The 25,540-nt window shown below is 40.1% G+C and overlaps 2 protein-coding genes across 2 annotated transcripts; one reads left to right on the top strand and one right to left on the bottom strand.

Moving 5' to 3' along the window:
• Positions 1 to 92: 92 nt before the first annotated feature.
• LOC143600184 (peroxisomal nicotinamide adenine dinucleotide carrier-like) lies at positions 93 to 3,290 on the bottom strand. Its single transcript, XM_077077945.1, has 12 exons — positions 3,238 to 3,290; positions 3,118 to 3,207; positions 2,880 to 2,969; positions 2,759 to 2,833; positions 1,520 to 1,650; positions 1,340 to 1,394; positions 1,043 to 1,195; positions 894 to 962; positions 707 to 814; positions 553 to 621; positions 429 to 483; positions 93 to 341 (listed from the first exon to the last, which is right to left on the bottom strand). The coding sequence occupies exons 2-12, from the start codon at positions 3,196 to 3,198 to the stop codon at positions 151 to 153; spliced, it is 1,077 nt and encodes a 358-aa protein (XP_076934060.1). The 5' UTR covers positions 3,199 to 3,207; positions 3,238 to 3,290; the 3' UTR covers positions 93 to 150.
• A 19,179-nt stretch (positions 3,291 to 22,469) lies between these two features.
• LOC143600186 (protein SCARECROW-like) lies at positions 22,470 to 25,540 on the top strand. The gene is made up of 2 exons (XM_077077946.1): positions 22,470 to 24,169; positions 24,570 to 25,540. Exons 1-2 carry the CDS (start codon positions 22,470 to 22,472, stop codon positions 24,991 to 24,993), a joined length of 2,124 nt encoding a protein of 707 aa, XP_076934061.1. The 3' UTR covers positions 24,994 to 25,540.

Here is a 25,540-nt window from a genome sequence, read left to right as displayed (position 1 = left end):
GATTTGTTATTGTTTGAAATATATATATACATGTTAGGACCAAACAAATCCATGAGGGAGAATTTGACACAAACACTCAGATACAGTTTAAGGATATCAAAAGATGGGCCTTTTCTATAAAATGTACAATATGATGTAATGTGTGGTATGCTAATTTGACATTTTTAATAACATCTTTTGGCTCTTCTTTGCTAACATTCCAAAAAAGTTAACCAACTCCTCCTTGATCATGAAAAGTACAGAGGCTGCAAATACACTCTGCACTATCTTCGTGCTCATTCCTTTGTAGAAGCTTGATATTCCTTCATAATGAATCATCTTCACAATTGCATCCAATGTACCTTCAATGCAAATTTAAATGAATATTAATAATTGTCACCCTTCTAGTCTTCTAGATGAAATAGTATAAGATAAGTAACTTTATATACCTGAATATCTTAACGAATTGTTTGTACTGATTTCTTGCTTAGCTTGAAGTCTTGACTGTAAGTATTCAAAACATAATTTAAAAAAAATGAAATTTTAAATTATAGTTTGAATTATGATATTTACCTTTACAACTAACAAAGGGTATGTTGTCACAGTTGCTCCAAGTTTAGCAATGGCACCAACTACAAATACCTTGAAACGGTATTTACATAATTAACATCAAACACGATGGTTACAAATGCTGAGAAATATAAGTTACACAAGATTCTTGTTTTACCTCCAAAGCAGAAACTTTATTTGAACTTTGCTTCTTTTCAGCACGTTTAGATTTCAAGTACTTCAAAGATGTCTCATATATCATGAACTGAATCGATGGATTGCACACCTGAGACATCATTTTCATCGACTTTAATATAAGTTTTGTTACAGCATTCATGTGCTTTCGAGGAAAAATTATTAATAACCATGATTAAAGTAGGAACAAGGCCCTTCCAAAATCCACGTATTCCAGCTTCGTTATAAACCTCGTGAGCCTGTAAATACAATAAACATTCATTAATAAACACGACCATTACACGATACAAAAGACCATGAGTATAATACTAGTGTTTACCGCGTGCAGTGTTCCATACGGATTAGGTTTCACTGAGTCGAGTTCACGCAACTTATCGTGTAAAGAAGAGCCAACCAGATTGCTTTCAGAACATTCTCTTAACAAAGCTTCTTTCTTTGCTTCTAGAATCTTCTGTTCTGCTTGAGTGTGTGTCTAAATAACAGAAGCATACAAGGAAATGAACAAATGCTTCCCTAGAGTTTCATGTCATTTACATGTCTATTATCCCCTATGGTATCATCCATATATATATATACTGAATCACAAAATTTGAGTAAGTTGTTGTTCTTAGAGTACCTGCATACGTGTCACAAGAACCCATATTGGATTTGTAAACAGTACATTCAGTGACCTGAAAGCAAAGAGTTAGCAGTAATAAAGATACAATACAAACAAAATCAATTGCACATACTGGTGCAATGCTTTACTAATTCAATAATGGATCAAAATTCTCCTAAAAAGTGTGGTATCACTTACCCAGCTAAAGCAGCCACAACAAGCCAAGATAACATACCAACTGTACCATCTCCATGACCCTTCCTTTTATTAGAAGCTGCAATTGATTCAGCTTTATTTCTAAAAACCTGGTAAAAATAATAATAAATTCCCTGCCAGAAGCAAAAGAATATCATTATGTTCTAATACCAAGTGAATCACAATAACAACTCATGTTAAGAATAAAAAATGTAAATTAGCTTATTGTTGTTAGTTAGTTATAGTAGTTAGCCAAGTGGTTGAATAGCTAGTTCATTAGTTAGATGTATGGACTATAAATACCTAGGTAGATTTGTAACAACTTGGAAATTATCATCACAACTTTCACATGAAATATGTTCTTCTTAGATTAGATTTGCAATAACAAGGGGTGTAAACGAGCCGAGCTAGAGCTCAGTGGCGGATAGAAGTGAAAGCCAGGGGGTATAGACCCCCACTCACACCATCCCATGTAATGCAAAACTAGATGTTATTTCCTAAAAAAATGGCTAAGACACATATCTCATTTTAATTCATGTCCCCTTCAATATAAAATTGCATTAACAATTCACTAATAACTTAGCATTAATATGTATTGTTGTTTTCTTCTTAGTTTATTTTGTTCTTAATATTTATATACTATTTTGTTGTAGTTTCTAGGTAATCAATCTCAAATCTTTTCTTCTATTCTTGGACCTTGGGTAGTCGTGATTACTCGTGAAGTGAGCCTACTATATCATCAAATCAATTTCTATCTCGGTGTTTTATTATTTTAGTATGGTTGCTTGATATAGTTAGGGGAATTCCTAAGTCTTATGAGTGCATAACTGTAATAGTTTTATTCAGTCAGACGAAATCTATTTAAAACTATTTGGAGTAAGGGTATTAGTATATGACCAATGCCAAATGGAAAGATTTTATGTCGTCTTTAGAGTTTAGCTAAATACATTATCATTTTTTGACCGACCTATTTTTACACAATTGGCATGTTCTGGGCAACCTATTCTTTACCCCCACTGACGAAAAATCCTGAATTCGCCACTTCGTGAGACGTTTTCAAGCTTGAGTTCCGCTTGAGTTATTATTTAGTAATTGATCTATATGCATTCTTAATTACATATTATTTTTTAGTCAAAGCTCGGCTACGCAGTGTGAAAGTAATACATAGAAGCTCAAATAGTTAAAACTTAAAAATACACAAAGATGGTTAAGGCTCCACTACACATAGCCTAAGGATGATACCTGTGATGCAGCAGTTCCAAGCAGAGATGGCTTAAGGCCGCTGTATAATCCTCCAATTCCTTCGCTTCGTATAACCTGTTGTTACATAACAATAACAATAACAATAACAAGATAAAGGAACCTCAAGTAATTGAACAAGTGTACCGCCGCGGGATGAACTCTTGGAGTGAGATTTCTTGGCGATTCTCTCCGTCTGTTGGCGCGTGTTGACCTTCATATCATACAAATTGTTTGTTTGTTTGGTTGAGGAATATAATATAATATAATATAATATAATATAATATAATATAATATAATATAATATAATATAATATAATATAATATAATATAATATAATATAATAGAGTTGAAACTGGTACCGATTGGAGAGGATATGTAATGATTTGAGCAATGATACCTCCGCCAGCTCCCGCCAGCCCGTTCAGAACGGCGTTAGACATTCCAATTCCAATTCCGATTCCGATTCCGATTCCGATTCCGATTGCAGTTACAGTTAAGTAAGGAAGAAAGACTTTTCTCAGGACATGATCAATATACTCGGAGGATAACGGTAAACGAGTGGTTGGTTGGTTGGTTGGTTGGTGTGTAAATAAATCTCGTAAATTATTAATCAAGTTTTGCTATGGTTTTTAGTTTTTTCTTTTTTTCTTTTTTTTTTTTTTGAACTTTCTAAGTCAATTATTAAGATTTTAAAATGTTTATTATGTTTGTAGTTCATACTAAATTTGATAAATTTATTTTTATTGTTACCGAAAAACTCATATGGTATCCCCTATCTACTCTACTCTTCAAAATCTACATGTTATCATTAAAAGGGGGATAGGGTGTTGGCCACTTGAACCCATTCCAACCCTTAACATTGCGGCATTGATCTCGTATCCGGACCGTCTTGTGAACTCGGGCTCTCTCATCTAGGAGGCGTTCTGAATAGTCTAATGGGAGTTGAACTCTCATTACATGTGCAAGGATATGTATTATACAACACGGCCTTTAACTCGAATAAGTGGTAATAAAATCTTAGGAGAGAAATGCGTTTTTCGTTTCTGTGGTTTGTTCAAATTTGTTATTTCAGTTTAAAAGCTTAAAATTTGCTATTTTTGTCCCTAGGGGATTCATTTTTGTCCGTAGAGTTCCATTTTCGTTGCAGTTTTCTTCCATGTGGTTTGTTAAAATATGCGATTTCAACCCAAAATATATTAACAAGATGAACGAAAATTGCAATGAAAATGAAACTATATAGACGAAAATAACAAATTTTAAATTTAGACTAAAAAACAATTTTGAATAAACAATAATGACGAAAACTGTATTTCTAAAAAAGTGTTTACTAACAACAATGGCTCGAATAAACGGATCACTTTTTGCTTGAAGAAGATAACTTGATGAGCCGGTCCTCCCATCTAAAAAGAAACCCACATGCTCCAAGCTTCAAGATCCAAATTGGTGTGAATGATTTTTGTAGATGGCAAACTGAACACGTGGGATTTGGTTACTCATTTCCCAATAACTAAGCTCAACACCATAATATTATATCTTGCTAGACGAAAAAGAAAAAAAGATACGTCGTCACAAAATAACTACATTTTTACAATACTATTTGAAGAGGTAGGTCCCAGCAGAGACCAGTTGGTCCCGCAAGACTCACCTTGAACAGGGACGTCTGCACAAAGGCCATCTGCTCCCGCAGGACCCACCATGCTCATAGGATCTTACGCGCAGTACACAAGCTGAACACGCAGGGAAAGCCTCCCAATGGTGAAGTACCCCGCCTGTTCCCGCAGTTGCGGATACAAGCCATCAGGAAAGGCTACCCGCAGACAGCAGGGCTACACGCACAAGACACTAGCTACTTCAGTAGTCACATGAAGGAATGAGCAAGGCGGGAACAATCCCGCCTAAATGAGCCAGTCTGATTCTGAAAGATCTTTTGTACCATACCTACCAAGGTATGGATAGGACAGACGATCTGACCAGAACAGCCCATGAGCCAATCACAGGGTGACAGCTCATCGACAACAGGGCGAGGAGGAGCACCCTCTAGTACTGTTTGTCACTATTAGCCGCTGCCTACTCACCAACCCTTACTGAGGAGCATGCGCGGCCTACAGTTGGTGGAATAGTGTCACTGTTGGCCGTAACCTATTCACCAACCAGCATGGCCTGCGTACAATCCACAGTAAGTAGGACGTGCATAATCTACAGTTGGTGGAATAGTGCAGCCGACTTTGTTACTGTTGGCCGTAACCTACCCACCAACCAGTATGGCCTGTGCATAGTCCACTGTTGGTTGAACAGGAATACTATTCAGCCGGCTGTACCTTCTAGGAAACCTACCTTCGGCTATAAATACTCCAATATCTTGGAATGGTAAGATCATCTGCTATCCAGTTATCTAGCAATCTCTTAATATACACTTATATTCAGAGCAACCTAGTCTGATTCTCACGCCGGAGGGTGGTCACAAGGAGGAACCCCCCCCCCCTTCTCAGTGACGAGCTTACGGTGTTTGTTTTGCAGGTCTCCTGAAGAACAGCCTTCTCAGCTAGACCTCATCCGTGGGAAACATTACTTAACCCCCAGATTATCTATAATCTGTACAGGGTCACTTAGTGTTTCTTCATTGGCGCCATCCGTGGGACAAAAGCAAAAGTACTACAACACGCGGGTAAAACTCTGCAACTTCAAGGAAGGAGACTACATATTGCGTAACAACAAGGCTTCGAACCAAGAACGCCCAGGAAAGTTGGCCCCGATCTGGGAAGGGCCATACGTTATCAAACAGGTTCTGGGAAAGGGCGCATACCGGCTCGAAAGGCTCGATGGCACTCCCATCCCAAGAACATGGAATGGAGCTCAATTACGCAAATGTTATATGTAGATCAATTCCAAAACTTGTAAAGAAAAGGCCAAGAGCCACTTCTAATGGAAATGATTCTCCTTTCATAATGTGTTTACCTTTATCCTTATGAACTCCCCACTGGTGCCGGTATTTACCGCATAAATGAGGAGAAGTAAGTCATTGCGTGTGGAAGGCGACAAAACCCGCATAAACACAAAGTTAAAAATAAGGGAAACCTACACGCAGGTATGATGTAAGTAAAGTTTAGCCATCTTTGTAAGTGCAAGTGACGGTCTTATCCGCACAATCACAAATAAGGAAGCAAAACTTCAAACTATCATCTACCACGTTCAAAGGTTATCCTAAAAAAAAAAAAAAAAAAAAAAAAATACTTAGAAATAAGGATAAGGAAAACCTACACGCAGGTCAGGTATGGGTAAAGTTTAGCCATCCTACCAAGTGCAAGTGACGGTTCAACCCGCACAATCACGAAAGAGGAAACAAAACTTTAACCCACTATCAACCACGTTCAAAGGTTAACTTTTCCTAAATACTTAGAAATTTCGAGGAAAAATGAGGAAAACCTACACGCAGGTCAGATGAAGGTTAAAGTTTAGCCATCCTACCAAGTGCAAGTGACGGTTCTACCCGCACAATCACGAAGGAGGAAGCGAAGCTTTAACCCATCATCAACCACGTCCGACAGGTTAACTTATTCTAAAAAACTTGGAAAATTGCTAACTTAAACTAAGTCATGAGCTTATAAAGCAAGGAATCCAAAGAAGGAAATAACAATCTTATCCGCAAAAAGATTTATATTTCAATGATATATTACAAGAATGGCCGGGTTACTACCCGCCTGAAAGAGTAAATCTATACAAGTCTATCTTAGCAAGGGAAAGGGATCTTCAGGGTCAAGCTTCAGGGCCGCTTCCACTTGGACCCGCTCCGTCAGAAGAACGGGGTGGTTCGAGGAAAGCTTTGAGGACAGCTAACCCATCATCAGCAACAGCTACTTCGTCCACCTTTTCCACCACTGGATGCGGGAAGGCGGCGTATTGGTTCAATGCTTGGTCGTAAATGGCTTCGGTATCCACATTGAACAAAGGGAAGTTGGAAGGCGGGACGCCTTTCTCAACAAACCCTAGACCAAGCAGGAAGCCGGCCTTTTCCCCATCCTCATGAGAAGCGTTGAGGGCTGCGGTCATAGCATCATCGTAAGAGGTCTCTGAAAAGACCCGACGCACAACCTACAAAGAAAAAATACAAGTATTAAAACCTTTTCTTACAAAAGAAAAGCGAGAAGATAAAGCTAAACATACCTGAGGCAACGCTTCTCGAAGAAGCCATTGGAGGGCAGCTTGAGCTTCGTTATGGGCGCGTTCGGCTTCGCTCTTGTTAAGGTTGGCAAGTAAAACTTCCTTTGCGGCAGCCTCTTCGACGCCCTTAAGCTTCCGCTCTGTGTGGTCAAGCACCCCTCTTTGGTCCAAGATTTCCTGGAGTTTCTTGGCATCTTCCATTGCCAAGGCATCATGAGCGCGTTGGAGAGCCTCTAATTTGGCCTTGAGCTCCTCATTCTCCACACGCAAAGGCTCAGCAATGGCTTCAGCCTTGGCAGCCCTCTCGGTTGCGTTTCGCGCAGTCTCCCTGGCCAGCCGAAGCTGTTCATTCACAGCTTGGGCAGCCTTGGAGCGGGCCTCGAGTCGCGCCTGGACTTCAACCTCGAGGGCCTTGAAGGCCTTCTCCTTGTCGGCGGCAGCTGCCGCCAGCTGTTGGTTCTCCTCCCGGAGAGCACGCGCCTCAGATACGTCCTTGGCGCGAGCTGCTTTCAACTTGTCGTTTTCACGACATAGCAGCTCGACGCGCGGCTGCATCCGGGCTTGGAGAACCCGAAGCTCATTGGTTAGCCTACCCTCCTGGTAGCTAGCCATGGCTTCCCCCAACGCACCATGAGGAGCAGCGTGGCGAGCCCAGTCCACGCACTCCACAGGGGTACGAAGGGTTGTTCCTCGGCGTATGTTCCATCGCGGAACATACACTTAATTGGAATCCGACACTGCAAAAGAAACAAAGGCAGTAAAGAAAAGATGATAAAAAACATAAGGGAAAAAGAAAGGAACCCTACGCACCTGTAGGGTCAATGACAGGCCGATAGCCGCCAAACCCATCACCTGAACCTAAAGGAAATCCATCCAACAGGTCAGGCAGACGGGAAGGGGGCAAAGATCGGCGGGAAGCCCTGCGCGTACCTGATGGTCCGGCCGTAGGTGCCGGTGGCGCGGGCATGGTGGCAGCCGCCGTGGTCGCCGTTGTGGTCGCCGCCGCGGTCGCCGCCTCCTCAGCGGCAGCAGTAACCGCCGGCTCCGTGAAGGATGCTGTAAAAATCGCACTCACGGCCGGCGGTAACGTCATCTCGGCCGGAACAGTTGGCTCAAAGGAACGAGCAACTGGACCAGCGGATGCAGGCGCAGGCGCCTGGGTCGACGCCTCAGGAAGGCTGACCGAGCCTACCGTCATTGGCGGGGAAGTACTCCCCTGCACTTCACCCCGGAATGCGTCAACATCCACGCCTGCACAAAGAAGAAAGTGAGAAATTTAAGAAGTAATAAATCTGCAAAGACATTATGATTGTACTTACGGGTTCTCTTGACCCTGAACGTACGGACGGGCGGGGAGGAACCCGATGGAGCCGGCCTCTTGGTACCGGTCACCGTCGTCTTCGTTGGTTCCCCGGAGGTAACGGTCGTAGCCTCCGGAACAGTGGTCTTCTCACAACCGGGCTTCCCCGCCACCTCTTCACTATCTGACTCCGAGTCAGATAGAACCACCGGACCAGCCGTGGAGGCCTTCTCCTTCCCTTTCCCGCCGGCAGCAGCTTTCTTCTTCCGCACCAATGGAGGAGCATCTGAGGATTCCTCAGAAGAAGACAGGTCAAGAATTCCAACAGCGGGTACAGCGTTAAGGGGTTGAGGAAAGAATATCGCCTTACCTGGCCGCCGTTGGCTCAGGATCTCGTGGCCCAGCGGATAGACCTCCACAAACCGATCCGCTGTTTGCTCCAGGATGGGCAACTCGCCCTCGTCCAAAGCACGAGTACCCATCCGCGCGGGACCGTCGGCTTCCCGCGGAAACAGAAGCGACTCCAAATCATTTCCCTCTGAAAGAAAAGAAACAGTTAGAAGACAAACTTGCATCAAAAAAGAAAAACAAGACATACCATAGGGAATAGAGTTCAAACCGTATTCGAGGAGGATGGGAACCAGAGATGCATCTTTCCACACCCGGCTCATCCCTAACATGACCATCCCGGACTCCGCAAACCGGTAAACCGGAGATTGGATCCGGGATATCTTCGAAAACCATTCCGCCTCCTGGTAGTTGGGGGCGTGAAGGCTCGGTATCGCTTGGCCATTTTTAAACTTCATGGCAAGGGGGATGGCGCGGGCAGAAATATAGAAGAATTCCTGCTTCCACGCGCGAAGACTGCGCTCGGTGTCGCAAATCTTCAGACCCTTAATACGGGTCGTCAGGGTGTACCACCCTTGGATGCACCTCCAGGTATAGAAGGTCATCAGGCGGTCCACATGGGGCTCGATGCCCAAAATCCGGCACACCCACTCAAAATGGCGAATCTTGGCGATCGCCATGGGGTGCAGCTCGGTCAAATGGACACCGTGCCTCTCAAGGACACGGTAAACAAATTTTGTCAATGGGAATCTAAGATTCCCATAGACAAAAAATGCAGCATAAACCCCGATCTTGCCACTGGGGGCATCGTACACGGTCTGGTGGGATTCAGGAAACTCAGGCTCGAGATGATCGAGCATGAACTTCCTGACAACATACCGGTACTGATCGCCGGGCAGAGCACACTGGCACTCACCAGCAGTACCCCTGTCGTCAGCTATAGCTTCAGCATCACGAGAAGACATTTTTGCAGAAAGAAGAGTGATTTCGGGAAAATGCTTGCCTGAAAAAGGGGAGTATTTGCCGGAAATCACTAAGAAGAAGAAGAAGAAGAGTGAAAAGTGTGAATTGCAAATAACCCTCTCCCCCTTTATATAGTAACCGCAATTAATGCGGTGAATTTAATGCGGAGGAGAGAGAAATCAAAGGTGCAATGAAACTATGACACGTGGCAAAAAGCAAGCTGGCAACAGCTGTTGAAAGGACGTGTGCCAGTAATTTCGCGGCCACGCGCCGGAAAAATCATGCCCACGCGCTTGAAAAAGCGACTGGAATGACCATGTTCTGTCACGTCACCATAACTTCCTGCACGTCCTGACACAGTCAGAAGAAACCGTCACACGACGTTTCAGATGTTTGGATTGTTCTTATCCTCACCAGCCTTTCGAATTTCAAAATTCAAAATTCAAAAAGATTCAAAAGTAAGCGGGAAAATACCCCTTACCTTGGCAACCAAGTAACCATAAGACGGATGCGGGTACAGTGTTAAGGCAAAACCTTTCACATACCTAGCACCCGCAGGGAATTGAAGCCAAGAATACCCCGGTAACAAAGTAACTATAAGACGGGTGCGGATACAGTGTTAAGGCAAAACCCTTCACGTACCTAGCACCCGCAGGGAATTGACGCCAGGAGTACCTTGAAAGTAAAGTAACCGTAAGACGAGCGTGGGTACAGTGTTAAGGCAAAACCCTTCACATACCTAACGCTCGGCAGGGAATTGAAACCAGGAAGGATCTTCTGGGCAATGCTTGTGGAAACGGAAATAACATCCCCGCATAGCGGGAACGTCGAGAACTACATTGTTTGAGGCTCCAGGATGGAATTGGTGGTTTAAACATAATTGATCACTATGTTCAAAACCACTAAAACCTCAAGGAGAATCTACACAAGTGAGACTCAACGTTCCTGACTTGCGAGAAGGTTACATACCTACCCGCATCATACCCAAAGATCAAGCAAAAAAATCGGGAATTTTTGCAAGTGACATTAGGAAATCCGCGGGAAGAATCCCCACGGAGAACCTTAAAACTAGAAACCCTTTTCAAAACCCCTTGCTCAAAGTCCAAAAGTTCACCTCACTTTATTAGACATTCATGAGAAGAACATTGGACTGGGGGACTTGAAGAGGTAGGTCCCAGCAGAGACCAGTTGGTCCCGCAAGACTCACCTTGAACAGGGACGTCTGCGCAAAGGCCATCTGCTCCCGCAGGACCCACCATGCTCATAGGATCTTACGCGCAGTACACAAGCTGAACACGCAGGGAAAGCCTCCCAATGGTGAAGTACCCCGCCTGTTCCCGCAGTTGCGGATACAAGCCATCAGGAAAGGCTACCCGCAGACAGCAGGGCTACACGCACAAGACACTAGCTACTTCAGTAGTCACATGAAGGAATGAGCAAGGCGGGAACAATCCCGCCTAAATGAGCCAGTCTGATTCTGAAAGATCTTTTGTACCATACCTACCAAGGTATGGATAGGACAGACGATCTGACCAGAACAGCCCATGAGCCAATCACAGGGTGACAGCTCATCGACAACAGGGCGAGGAGGAGCACCCTCTAGTACTGTTTGTCACTATTAGCCGCTGCCTACTCACCAACCCTTACTGAGGAGCATGCGCGGCCTACAGTTGGTGGAATAGTGTCACTGTTGGCCGTAACCTATTCACCAACCAGCATGGCCTGCGTACAATCCACAGTAAGTAGGACGTGCATAATCTACAGTTGGTGGAATAGTGCAGCCGACTTTGTTACTGTTGGCCGTAACCTACCCACCAACCAGTATGGCCTGTGCATAGTCCACTGTTGGTTGAACAGGAATACTATTCAGCCGGCTGTACCTTCTAGGAAACCTACCTTCGGCTATAAATACTCCAATATCTTGGAATGGTAAGATCATCTGCTATCCAGTTATCTAGCAATCTCTTAATATACACTTATATTCAGAGCAACCTAGTCTGATTCTCACGCCGGAGGGTGGTCACAAGGAGGAATCCCCCCCTTCTCAGTGACGAGCTTACGGTGTTTGTTTTGCAGGTCTCCTGAAGAACAGCCTTCTCAGCTAGACCTCATCCGTGGGAAACATTACTTAACCCCCAGATTATCTATAATCTGTACAGGGTCACTTAGTGTTTCTTCACTATTTTTACATTGTTAGTTTATAATTAGATTTATTGTTGGAGTTCAAACATAACAAAACGAAATTTGTGTTGTAATTAATCCCGATCTCGTTAGTTTATTAAGAATCATGAAACTCCGTTAGAAACTTTGTAAGTGTAGTCAGTTCCTAAACTATAATTACTTGATAGTTTGGGCTAATGTTGTAATTAATAAATAATAAAACTACTTGTTGCGTTGTAATAGCAACACTTCGGGACGGTGGGAACAAGATTCTAGGGGGCTATAAACAGAGGCGTCAAGTCGTCAATCACCATTTGTAAATAATCGGTTCAATACAGATCAATCATATTCATTATTCCATAAACTCTTTCTATTCGTTCTTGTCTAATTCTTGTGCATCCCTTTCCTTCATTCCTTGCTTAAATGAAACTCGGGAACAAAGCGTTAGTGGATGGCTCTAAAATTTTAACTCGGTCAAACTATGTAAATCATTAGGGATTTTAACTGTTTAAAAAAAAACAAAAGTGTAATTCTTAAACCGGCCTCTCCGAAAAATCGAGCCAGGCAAAACAGTCTCAAACAGGGACGAGCGGATACTGATATCAAAAATACTTGTATCATTTTTCACAATTTTTAGTACCAGCACCGAAATGTCTAGTACTTGTACTTAAATGTTCAGATTGGTACTAAAAGCAAATTTTTTAAAATACTGGTCCCATACAAATATAAAAACTCAATTTGAATTGATTCAACACCGACAGTATCAAATCAGTACCTGAAAAAGCCACATCATCCTCAAAACCGGTTCAAATGTATAAATTAATAAAATAATCCAGTTTTATTGGTTTAATTAATTGATTTTATACATTCAATTGGAAATGGGAAAAGAAGTGAGATTGGAATTTTTTACCAAAATGGGGTTTGGGTATAAAGTATTTATCAATATAGGGATACTTAAACTTATTTACCAAATTAGGTTTTTCTTTATTTATTTGTTTTCTTATTAATAAAATACTTAATAAACTAATTCAACCTATTATTTTATAAATGAAATCAAACAAAAATGCCGATTAAGTAGCACAACTCTGACCATTATTGTTGATCTGCAAGTTATATTTGTTGTTTTAATTGAACAATTATTATTTTATTAATGTTATTCTTCAACCCAGATCATCAAGTAAAGGGTATGAATTTTAAAAAACTTGATTATGAGGTGAATTCACAGATGTATTAATCAAATGAAATGAATATTTAGACAAATTAACAGATCCGACCTCTCTCTGTTTCTTCGAAACCGCACAACCATCGCTTTTGTCTTCTTAAAAACCATTTATTTATGTTATGATATACAGCAGTGGGATTTTCAATTACTTTGATGGCTTTTCGACGAGAGAACGACCCTAGTAGACTTTGGCGAAACTGTGACGGCCCAAGAGGCGCGTGGACGGCGACATGCCTAATGGACCCGCTGTTGCGAACCTATTGCTGCTCAACCAATCGAAGGACTTCAACCTTTTGGTGATTAATTTAGGAGAAACAGAATGCCGAATAAAAAACCAGTCGCCGAAGTAGGTGGCCGGCGAATTGAGGAAGACGAGAGGAAGAGAGTGGGGCCATTTTTAATAACTTTACTTTTTTTTTTAATTTCAACCTCAATTTAATAAATAAGTTTAAATATTCCTATATTGGTAAATACTTTTTACCCAAACCCATTAAAAAACTCAGTGAGATTGTGACATGACTAGAAGACTGGCAAAAGAAAACAAAAAGATATGTAACTTTTACACGCCAGCCACCCGGCCCCTACTGCTGTGCACACTAAACTCTAAAATTTCTGTACGCTTTCTTCCACAACTTTAACCCTTTCTTCCTCTTATGCTTTTAATAAGGGAAAATTCCCAATTTTATATTTTTTTGAGCGGAAACATAAAATGTCGATATTCGATACGAGATTATTTAATGGCAAAAGGTTACCGTCAACTAGCCTAACTCAGCCGTACAGAGCCCTTAAATGTCTCCAAGTTATCTCCAGTTCCGGAAAAAACTCATATGCCCAAGGCCCACTTGTGGTGAAACCCGGACGCCCTAAAGATTAAATTGGAGATCACAAAGATCTCAGTCTTCCTTTATCGAGCCACTCATATCACCCGTAAGTGCTGTAAAGGGGGTTTGAACTTTGGTATCAATTGATCTCATGTTTTCTACCAATACACCATATCGGAAAGACAAAAAAAAAACTAAAAATAACTCAATTTTTTGTTTAATTCTAAAAAAAAACATTCAAATCTTTTATGAGGTCTCATATTGGGAATTGATCCGACGAGATTCAAAATAATTTGAATCTCGTCGATTTCGTCCAAATTTTAGATAACCTTGTCTTCTCCTACCAAATTTTAAGAAATCTCGTCTACTTCGTTCATTTTTAGGGAAATTTTTTTATCATTCTAACATTATTTTTCTCACTTCTCACCTCTCTTCCCAATTTCTCTCCATCATCTTCGCCATCTTCCTTAAAAAAAATCCTCCAACAATGTAAACCGAATTGGGCTCCGACGACGTTTGAACCATTTCCGACGAGCACAAATCGAAGCCAAATCGAGCACAAATTGAGTTTGATAAAATCAGTTATTTGCCATTACATATGCTACTCCAAATTAGGATACAAATTTGCAATTGCCTATTCTCGTATTAGTTTTTGTAATTATATTTATTAATATTAAAACTGGTGGGTAATCCCTTGGTTTAAACTAACATGACCGATTAAGCATGTGTAGTCTTGACTACCGGATGTAGAATTTGGACTAGTGGTGTTGTTGACCAATGCTGCACTTTTATGTGATATGGTACTCCGAAGAGAGCCGAACGACTTGAGTTCCTAGAATTTCTTTTCACATGTAAGTAGGGAACGAGAGTTAAAAAATTTTATTACCTAAAAAAATCACAAGAGCAAATTTAGTGATGATGGAAGCTAGAACATGGGTTATGATCAAGATTAGGTTCGGATTTAAGAGGGCCTCGGGAGGGTTACGCCATTAGAAAACTAGCGGACTTAATTTTCAATTAATGTGAGATTGCTAAAAAAAGAAGTACATTCATAGTTAGGATTAAGGATTATACAAATAGTTTTTTAATTGAGGATTAATTTCAATTAATTATCAAAGTTTGAAATATTAAAGGATTATTGGATTTAAATAATCCCACGTTTAATGAATTGGCCAATAACAATCTTACCTCCGTTATTTCCCGCTGGCAGTCCCACATTTTCAATGTTTTTTGTTTTATAAACCAACGTTAGAAAAACTTAACGGGGTTAGGTTTTTGCTGATGTGGCTGGTGAGTTGGCAGTGTCATAATCCTACATGGCTTTTCCCTTTGGATTAAAATGCAATTACTATATTTTATTATATTAAATCCTATTATCCAGATTTATTAACTTGGATCTGACCCAAACCCGCGACCCGATTAGCGAACCCGGATACCCAAATCACTAGCTTGCACTATAATTCTCGTCCTAAACTTAGAAATTGAATCTTGCATATCCTTATGCATACCATAACGAGCCCACCGACACCATAAACATGGAATGCGATCAATTATTGATTCGTATTACTCGTTTGAACGGACCGACGTAACCTTTTAATCAATATACTTTATATTGTTCATAATAATTTAATTAAACTTTCAGAAAGAACCTCACATACATCGCCTATAGTTACCCTATAATGAAATATATTATCATTGATGTTTTGATGCGTGTTCTTGAGCCCCTTCCGCCGTCACTACCGGGATCAAATTAACCCTCTTCCAATCATCATTATAGGTAACTAATTATACATTTGTGTTCGTCGTCATTCACTCTTTAATAGCCCTAATTTCAATCGGCCAATCAAATACCGACTTGGCCAATTGATGATCTAGGGTTCATAATACTCTTTGGGTTGCGAATGTCTGGTTATATAGTTTCTATTTCTGGATTTTTATCAAAGGATCACACAGATCAGTTGGCTTATGCATATGGGTGTTGACTGCGGGGCTGGAGGCGCAGGTTCGAATTCCCTGCAGCCCGTTTTTGTAGAATTAATACAGTAATTGCATTTTATGATTAAAAGGGAAAAGCCATGTAGGATTACGACACTGCCAACTCACCAGCCACATCAGCAAAAACTTAACCCCGTTAAGTTTTTTTAACGCTGGTTTACAAAACAGAAAACATTGAAAATGTGGGACTGCCAGCGGGAAATACCGGAGGTAGGATTATTATTGACCAATTCATTAAAGGTGGGATTATTTAAATCCAATAATCCAATATTAAAAGCTAATAAATAAGTGTATAATGAAATTGATTAATTTAAAGTTAAAAATCTTATTATACAAATAACCTTGTGGTTATTGAAGTGTGGAAAGCAAATAGTCAAAAGGTGTTAGTGAGAAAGTACAAAAAATAATGAAGTGAAAAAAGGTGAGTTGATTGATGCCCGTTGAAAACAAAATGTCAAACACTAGCATTTGTTAGGCTGAGGGGTGTGGGGGGCGCGAGAGGGGGCGCGAGTGGGGGCGCCATCCAATAATATTGTGACGTGTGGCAGAGAGAGAAGCTTGATAAGATGGGTGTTGGTAGTGGTGATAGCGCCCCGGGGCATGGTGTGGAGGGGCGCGAGAGGGGGCGCGAGCGGTTTATTTTTTTATTTTTTTATAAATGTATTAAAAAAACGTATTATTAAAAAAACAATAAATTATTTAAAAAAACACACATTTTTTTGAAAATTCATAATAAAAAAAACATACTAAAAATTAAACAAACAATAATATTTAATAATAACACTAATCTAATACAAGATCATCTGGTCTCCTCGCCCACAAATGTTCAACCAACTCATGTCGAAGCTCCCCGTGTATCTCACGGCTCTTGATATTTGCTATGTTATGAAGTTTTTGTTGATCACTGATTGTGGACGGTTGTGGCGGAATGTCACCTTGGTAGTTTTGGCATATAGCTTTGCCCTCGTCTTCTAACGTCATGTTGTGTAGGATAAGACACGTGTAGACGACGTCCATTATCCTCTCCCGAGTCCAATAACGTATCGGGTTCGCCAGAACATAATATTGTTTTTTTATAGCTCCAAAAGCTCTTTCGATATCTTTTCTAGCAGACTCTTGCTTCTTCGTAAAATACTTCCGTTTGTCGGCGATTGGATCTGTAAAAGCTTGAACTAACACAGCCCATTCGTTGTAAATACCATCGACCAGATAGTACCCGTACTTGAAGAGTTCTCCATTTGCAACAAAAGATTGAGGTGGTTCAACCCCGTCGATAAGGTCGTTGATCAAATGTGACTGATCGATAACATTAAGGTCGTTATTTGACCCAGCAACACCAAAAAAAGCATGCCAGAACCAAAGATCCTATGACACCGCCGCCTCAAGTATGAGGGTCGGCCCTTCATGATCACCACGGTGGAACTGACCTCGCCAGGCCGTTGGACACATAGCCCATCCAACATGCGTACAATCGATGCTACCTAGCATCCCAGGAAAACCATGTTTTTCTGCGTGCACCTCATATATGCGTTGGATGTCATACGTTGTAGGTTTACGCAGATATCTCCGAGCGTAAGTCGATATGACTCCTACGTACAATATATATTAGAAAATGTAATAAATATTTAGTAAAAAGTAAAATTAATGTTTTTTACCTTGGCAGAAAAAATGAAGGGATTCACGTGCAACCCTTTTCGACATCTGTAAATACTCATCCAAAGCGTCCGACGAGATGCCGTACGCTAATTGACGGATAGCAGCCGTGCATTTTTGAAGAGGTGTAAAACCGGGAAGACCCCTAGCATCCTCCCTTTGTTGAAAAAAGGGATACCGTGCCTCTAAATCACTCGCTATACGCGTGAACAATTGCCTGCTCATTCGAAAACGAGTTCGAAAATCCGACTCCGCGTATACCGGTTGAGGGCTAAAATAATGCCTCATCAAAGTTTCGTTAGCACCCGATCGATCACGATCACGAGGTGGTGCTCTAACCCTCGGGAGTCGGGGTTGATGGGCTTGATTTTGCAAGAGATTGACCACGGCTGCGGTCAAAACTCCCCCTACTTGAAGAAGCAAATCATCCTCTTCTGAGGAGTCGGAATCAGACGAGTACGACGACATTATTTTTAAAGGTTTCGAAGATAGGGTGATTTTGGGTTTTGTGTGTGGTATGTGATATTGGTTTTGGTTGTAGTATGTGAGAATGGTTGGAGTTTGATATGTGAGAATGGTTGGTGTTTGATATGTATTGTGATATATATAGATGATTTTATTAAAAAAAAAAATATTTTTTTCATAATTATTTAAGCCTCCCAACGGCTCTTTCCTTTTCCCACAGCCCATAACGAGCGCTACCTCCCTTGCGCCTGCCTCGTTTTCCACTCTCGCGCCCCTCTCGCGCCCCACTCGCGCCCCGGTGGTGTGGCTCTCGCGCCCCGGGGCGCTATCGAACGCCTTCTCGCGCCCCTCCTAGCGCTCCGCACCCCTCGGCCTTATTGGAACATGGACCTAAACTATCCTGTTCCTACCAAACCCCACTATTCTTCAAAGTTGGAACCCCACCTGCTCCTTTTTAATCTTCACCCCATTTTTGTTTTTAGTTACACTTTTAACCTCCCATTTAATTAAGTTTCATTCATATTCATAAGTTTAGTTATTGTTTACATGATATTTGATTGATATATGAAAATATACGTTTGTGTAGTTGTGGCTAGGTGTCGTGTCGTCCTTAATAGGATCGAAAAGAGTTATTTGCGATTTAATCTTCGATGAACAATGCACACTTCTAGCAAAAAGTATCATTCTTAAGTCTTAACGGGCCTATGACCCTAAATGAAATCGTGTTTTGGTTAAGGAGATCGGTCAATGAAGAAGTGTTTAATTTTCAAAGTTGACATAGATAAAGCCTTTGATTCTTTAAATTATAATTTTTTGGAATTTCCCGCCACTTTGACGGAATTGGTTAGTGAGAATTTGTGTGTCAGGTTAGGCCTCTTACCGACTTGGGAGTTTAATTGTTGTCGGGGTCTTGGTCAGGGTGACGTGTTGTCCTCATTCTTGTTCATCATAGCAATGGAAGCTCTCTCATGTATAATGAGATGTCTTTGGCAGTTGTATTATCCGAGGGTTACAGTGTTGACCGGATGGGCCAACAGCATCTCACTTTTTGTACGCGAATGACTGGTATTTCTAGCACACTACGCCTCAAATACACTAGATTTACTTCGAATTTTGTGATAATTTTATTTTGTTTTGGGGCCAAAGATAAACATATCGAAAATATGTTTATCTAATCTCATTGTAAGGTATGAGACTTGTCCCACGTCGGTTTTATCGGCAATTGATGTGAGGTTTATAAGACAAATGGGTTCCCTCACTCATCAAACTATTCTTTTTGGTTGAGTTTTTCTGTTTGACTTGTAACATATATCAGATAACATAAAGGACGGAAAATCAAACTGATTTGCACATGTGAAGATGAGATAGCCGACAAGACAGTTAGAGTAGTAGAAACCATCATTGTCTAGGGAAGATAAGTACTAGAGATAAATCCAAACTCACTTAGGAATGGCAAATTTGGGTACACTTGAGAACTGATAGGAGTTTAGGGAGTCAAAAGAATTAGTTAAAGAATTAAGTGTAAAGACCTTTAAGGATATGTGTAGTGGAGGATTACAAATCGGGGCGAATTGTGACACGTGGCGCCCAGTCAGCAAGGGGTTATAATTTGTTTTTGGGGTGTAATGGTGTAGGGGCTACAAATTGGGCCCAAAATATCTTTTTTTATTATTTTCTTTTTATAATTAAACTAATTAAATAAAAACCAATTTCTTCAAATAGTTAAATAAAAATGTATTAAAATTAAAAAGAAATACAAAAAAATACATAACTAAAAATATAAAAAACAGGCGTACATGTTTAGGTTCGGGTCGGGAAATTGAAACGGATAGCTCGGTTGGTTTAGGTTCATTGGTTTCCATTGTAAGTTCACGTTCGGTTGGTTTTGCGAACCATAGTGTTGACCGAAAGGAGGCAATGGGTGGTTCGAGTTGTTTCTAGGATTCATTTTGCATATACATATATACACACACACACAACATATATACATATACATATATATACACACAAACAACATATATACATATACATATATATCACACAGATATATACATATACATATATATATATACATATACATATATATATATACATATACATAATAATATAATAATAATAAACTTATCTCCTCCGGGGGACAAATAACCCACGCCCCCGCCCAAATCACCCCAAATTCACCCCAATTTCGCCCAGAGGGCGGTGTTCGCGCCCCAAAATCGCCCCAATTCACCCCTTTCTTGCGCCCACTACACATGACCTAAGAGAAGAAGATGGGATATTTTACTTAGCTTTTTGTTGAGGGGCTTAATTTTCTCTTTATATCTTGGTGATCTTTAAATCTACCTTCTACTTCTATTATATTGTTTCACCATTGTCCCCATTTTTGTGTTAATAGTAGCTCACTAATTTTATTTTTAAATTTTAGCATTTATTTTTTATTTATTTTTTGTTTTTTATATTACCCCACTAACACTATGTAAGTTTATTATACTTACCGTATATAGTTCAACAGTTGTAAGTTTTACTTAAAACAATATTTCATCCATAAAATAAATATATGACTTGTTTATACATAACTATGGTAAGATATTTAGTGAGTATAGTTGGTGTTGGATAAAATCAATCATTCTAGAGTATGTTATTAATTATATATATTGATTTTCAAGTATAGTTAAAAGTCAAAAGATAAGAGGATAAATATGAGATTATTAAAAAGTTAAAGAGGTCAAAGGTCCATGTCGTGGTCCAAATGTAAACGAAGCAATATTTTTAACCGTGATCTCTCTATTAGTAGTTGCTTTAGATCGTTAACGAATTAACTGATAATCGAGCTTGAATTGATTTTACTTGATTTTAAACCGAGATCACTTGGCTTGACTCTGTTTTTCAAAAAATAATTAAAATAAATTACAACCAAGTACAAAATAACTTTATAGCATGTTCAAGTTAATACAAAATACATAGCGGAATAAATTAACTAAAATTATTTTTAACAATATATATATTAGGAATTTAGATTTAAATTGTATTTGGAATATGAGAGTTATATATTCCCTTTTTTTAAAAGGGTGTTGTTAAACGTACTCACTTCCCCTTTATTTTTACTAAACATACCCTCTAATCTCCTACTTCAAATTTCCCTAAAATTAATACAATTTAAACATTTTTATTCTACTTTTTGCCATTTTGTTATATTTTAATATCACTAGTTCAAAAAATATTTTATCACTACCTTTTTAATAGAAGCTTTTTATATATATTATAAAACATTTTTTTATAACTATTTTAAAACAAACAAAAACAATTTTTTTGTTCTTTAAACCGCTTTTCTCCTTTTTTTTTTACAAAATAACCATAGAGATAGCTTACATTAAAAATGTTGTATTAGTTTTTAATGAATAAAAAAACATTAATATACGACTTGATTAATAAGTTTGGTTATATTCTCATATGTTTCATGCGCACAAACCTAAAGAAGAGGATTCAAAATGTTTTTTTTGTGTGTGTGTTTGTTTTGTTTTTTTTTTTTGGGGGGGGGGGGGATGATAAGAAAAAATATATCATACCTTTTGTATTGTTTTTATAAAGACATTATATCATTATTCTTTAAATATATTTATAATACATTGAAGAAATTAGATAGAGAAATATAATTAAAATGTTTTTTTTTAATTTTTTAAATAAAGTATTTTTAAGTTTTTTATGATTAATTTATCTATTTAGATTTAAAAACAATTTTATTTTTTTATATAAAAATAAATACTTTACATGTTTGATGATTTAATATTTAAAAAGAGACTATAAAAAAAATTTAAAGAGGGGTAACATGTTAAATAAAATTGTTACATAAATTGAAAGTATAGAAGATGGGTATGACAGGTAGAAGAGAAGAGTGCTTTTAGACTAACCATTTTTAAAATTTTGATAATATATTATACGTATATAAAATAAAATATACTAAAAGGAGAATAACCTCACCAAACCGAGTTATCCGCGTCTTTAGGAACCGACCCGAGCTAAGCTCGCTTTGTAACCAAGCCGAGCCGGTTTGGCCAGCTCAGCTCCGTTCCAATCCAAGTCTTATCAAGCAAGTTTTTTACAAACTAAATTCCAACAAGCTCCGAGCCCGTACCTTTTAAACGGCCCTGTATTGAACACAAACTAAGAAAATAGAAAGAATTCACTGTTTTTGCAATCTCAAAAGTGGATTCACAATCTATCTAGTTTTAGTACATCTAGGAAAGTAGGAAACTATATTTTTACTTTGTAGATTGTAAAGGTGAAGATGATAATAATGAAAAGATAATGAAAAGCTCGATATGAGTTGGGACGAGAGATCGGTGTAGGAATCGATGAGTCATCGGAAAGCTCGCTACATCCTCCAATACGAACAGGTCAAACACTTCCAGACACCCACCCCGACAAACACATATCACCAAAAACACACACAACTACTCCCACCACCACCACCACCACCACCACCACCACTTTCACTTTATCTTATCATTCGCAGAATCCCAATGCCCACTGTTCTACTCCTTATGGCCGTTATCTTTTGTACCCTTTTCTCCTCTTCACATTACATAACCAGTTAACCAGATAGCCTTATCTTCTGTCACTGTTTTGATGGTGAGAAAGAGAACGGCTTCCGATATGGAGCTTCAGGCCGGTGGCTTAGAGTACCAGCAACACCGTATGGTACGTCGGCCACCGGACATTGTGGGTTTTGGTGGAGTGCCACACCCACCCACCGAAACCCACAATGTAAGTGGTGGTTGTGGTGGTGGAATGGAAATAGGTGTGGAATTACCACCTCCACCACAACCACCAAACTACTCCACTATGACGCTACCGTCAGCATCATCTATGTCATTTTCCACCACCACCTGCTCAACTAACTACATGGATTTTCACTCACCTTCAGCTCTCAAAAACAATCCTCCACCGTTATGCGTGTTTTCCGGCCTTCCGTTGTTTCCGCCTGACAGTAATATTAATATTAACACCAGCACCACGAACGTGAGTTCTAACGCCGGAATTGCGTTTTTAACCGGCGGTGGGAGTAACACCAACACCAACACCGCCGTGCCGGCCGACGACTCCATGACGGCGACGGCGTGGATTGATAGCATCATAAAAGACTTAATTCATAGCTCGACTGACGTCTCTATACCTCACCTGATTCAAAACGTTAGGGATATTATTCATCCGTGTAACCCTAATTTAGCAACTCTACTCGAATACCGGCTTCGCTCGTTAACAGACCCTCCGAGTCTTGAACCGGTTCATGATAATGATACTGTTGATGGTTTTATTTCAAGGGTTCCGGTGAGAGGAAAACAGGTGGTTGAAGGTATGTTTCCGCTTCCTACGCCGGATTTACAACAGCTACTGAACACCCGCAGCCATTTGGATTGGCCCGGTGACGATTACACCGCCACCGGGCCTCCTCCGGCTGCGGCAATTATGTCTAATTCAACCGATTCAGCTTCTCAGCAACAAAATCAATCTCAGTCTCTACAACCGCACGACTCTCCGCCATCACAACCGCCACAGCCAACACCAGATCAAAACACGGTGACACAAGCGGCTGCAATGGCGTTACGAGAGAAGCAACGGGAGGAGCTTCGGCAACAGAAGCGAGACGAAGAAGGCCTACACCTTCTTACCTTACTCCTACAATGTGCCGAAGCGGTTTCCGCTAACAATATCGAAGAAGCGAACAAGATGTTACTCGAAATCTCCGAGCTCTCTACGCCTTACGGCACTGCGGCACAGCGCGTTGCGGCCTACTTCTCGGAAGCAATGTCTGCGAGACTAATGACGTCCTCCCTCGGAATATTCTCCACACTCCCTCCAAACATAACCGTTACCCACGGCCTGAAAAAAATGACATCCGCCTTCCAAATCTTCAACGGGATAAGCCTGTTCGTCAAATTCTCGCATTTCACCACAAACCAAGCGATACAGGAAGCATTCGAGCGAGAAGACCGAGTCCACATTATTGATTTAGACATTATGCAAGGGTTGCAATGGCCGGGCCTTTTCCACATATTGGCGTCCCGACCTGGTGGGCCACCGTTTGTGCGGCTCACCGGGCTGGGCAACTCGTTAGATGCCCTCGAGGCGACCGGGAAACGTTTGTCGGATTTTGCAGATAAACTCGGGCTCCCGTTTGAGTTTTCAGCTGTAGCTGATAAAGTTGGGAACTTGAACCTGGAGAGGTTGAAGGTTAGCAAGAGGGAAGCGGTTGCGGTTCATTGGTTACAACATTCGTTATATGATGTCACCGGATCCGACACTAATACTTTATGGTTCCTCCAAAGGTATATATCATATCATCAACTAAGTTTTTCATGAAATGCAAGCATTATTTTATGAACAATGATATGCTAAGTTTTTCATTGTATATTAACAATTATATAATGAGAGTAATACATAAACAAAGGAAAGCCAAAAATATATAAGAAAAACTATTTAGGTTAACCTAGGCTAATAACTTATTTTGCTAACACATATTAAAATATAATGGTCAAGATCTTTGTTTATTATTCACAATCCTGCAATATATGTGGGGTACTGAGTTTGACCTATTTTATGAATCATAACTGATTTACAATATAACTGATACACATAAATATCCTAATACATAGTAGTGTATAATGTGATTACATGTCATTTCAAGATCGGTAAACCAAGTCATACTTTTTATGTATCGTCTATCAGATTGGCTCCAAAAGTGGTGACCGTGGTTGAGCAGGACTTGAGCCATGCGGGGTCGTTTTTGGGAAGATTTGTGGAGGCGATTCACTACTACTCAGCATTGTTCGATTCGTTGGGGTCAAGTTATGGAGAAGAGAGTGAAGAAAGGCATGTGGTGGAACAACAGTTGCTATCGAAGGAGATTAGGAACGTGTTGGCGATAGGGGGTCCCTCAAGGAGCGGGGAAGTGAAGTTTAATAATTGGAGGGAGAAGTTGGAACAATGCGGGTTCAAGGGTATATCTTTGGCGGGAAATGCTGCGGCTCAAGCGACACTTTTGTTAGGGATGTTTCCTTCTAATGGTTATACCTTGGTGGAGGATAAGGGCACACTTAAGCTTGGTTGGAAAGACCTTTGTTTACTTACTGCCTCTGCATGGAGACCTTAGATAGACCACGGTTCATGGTTTATGGTTCATATGGCCTGGTTTGTTTGAGTAGACCAAAGAACGATAACGAAGAGATCAATTGGTTTGGGCGACAGGACGAAAAAGGGAAAGAAAAAAACAAGTGCAACAAGTTTTGAAGGATGGCTACGTACCAAGGTTATGAACACTGTTCTTACTTGAGTTATGTTCATAGTCTGTTGTTAGCTTTTGTTATTAACTTGTTATAATAGCTTGTTATTCTCTTGCCTTATTCTTCTTTCATTCTATGGTAAATTGTATAGATGATGAATCGTCGGGTTCATGATAAGATCTTAAACTGAATGAATGAATGTTTACTCTAGGAGGCTTAAATTGATCTGCGCTTGGTAGCTAATGTGGCTAGGTTTGAGGAGATTTAGAGATCAATGATAGATCACTAAATCATGCAGCACATTCAGCTGATTCTTGTACATGGAATATTGATCACTAAACCATATTTGATAAAGACATAATACAGCCTTAAGTACAAAAGGCAAAATGATATAAATAGATTTGTGTGTGAATCACG

Source organism: Bidens hawaiensis, unplaced genomic scaffold, assembly GCF_021521415.1.
Source record: "Bidens hawaiensis isolate Kalapana, Puna unplaced genomic scaffold, B.hawaiensis_p1.1 tig00053657_1, whole genome shotgun sequence".
Classification (NCBI taxonomy): domain Eukaryota; kingdom Viridiplantae; phylum Streptophyta; class Magnoliopsida; order Asterales; family Asteraceae; genus Bidens; species Bidens hawaiensis.
The sequence above is the reverse complement of the archived record's forward strand: the minus strand, read 5'-3'. Positions and strand labels throughout refer to the sequence as shown.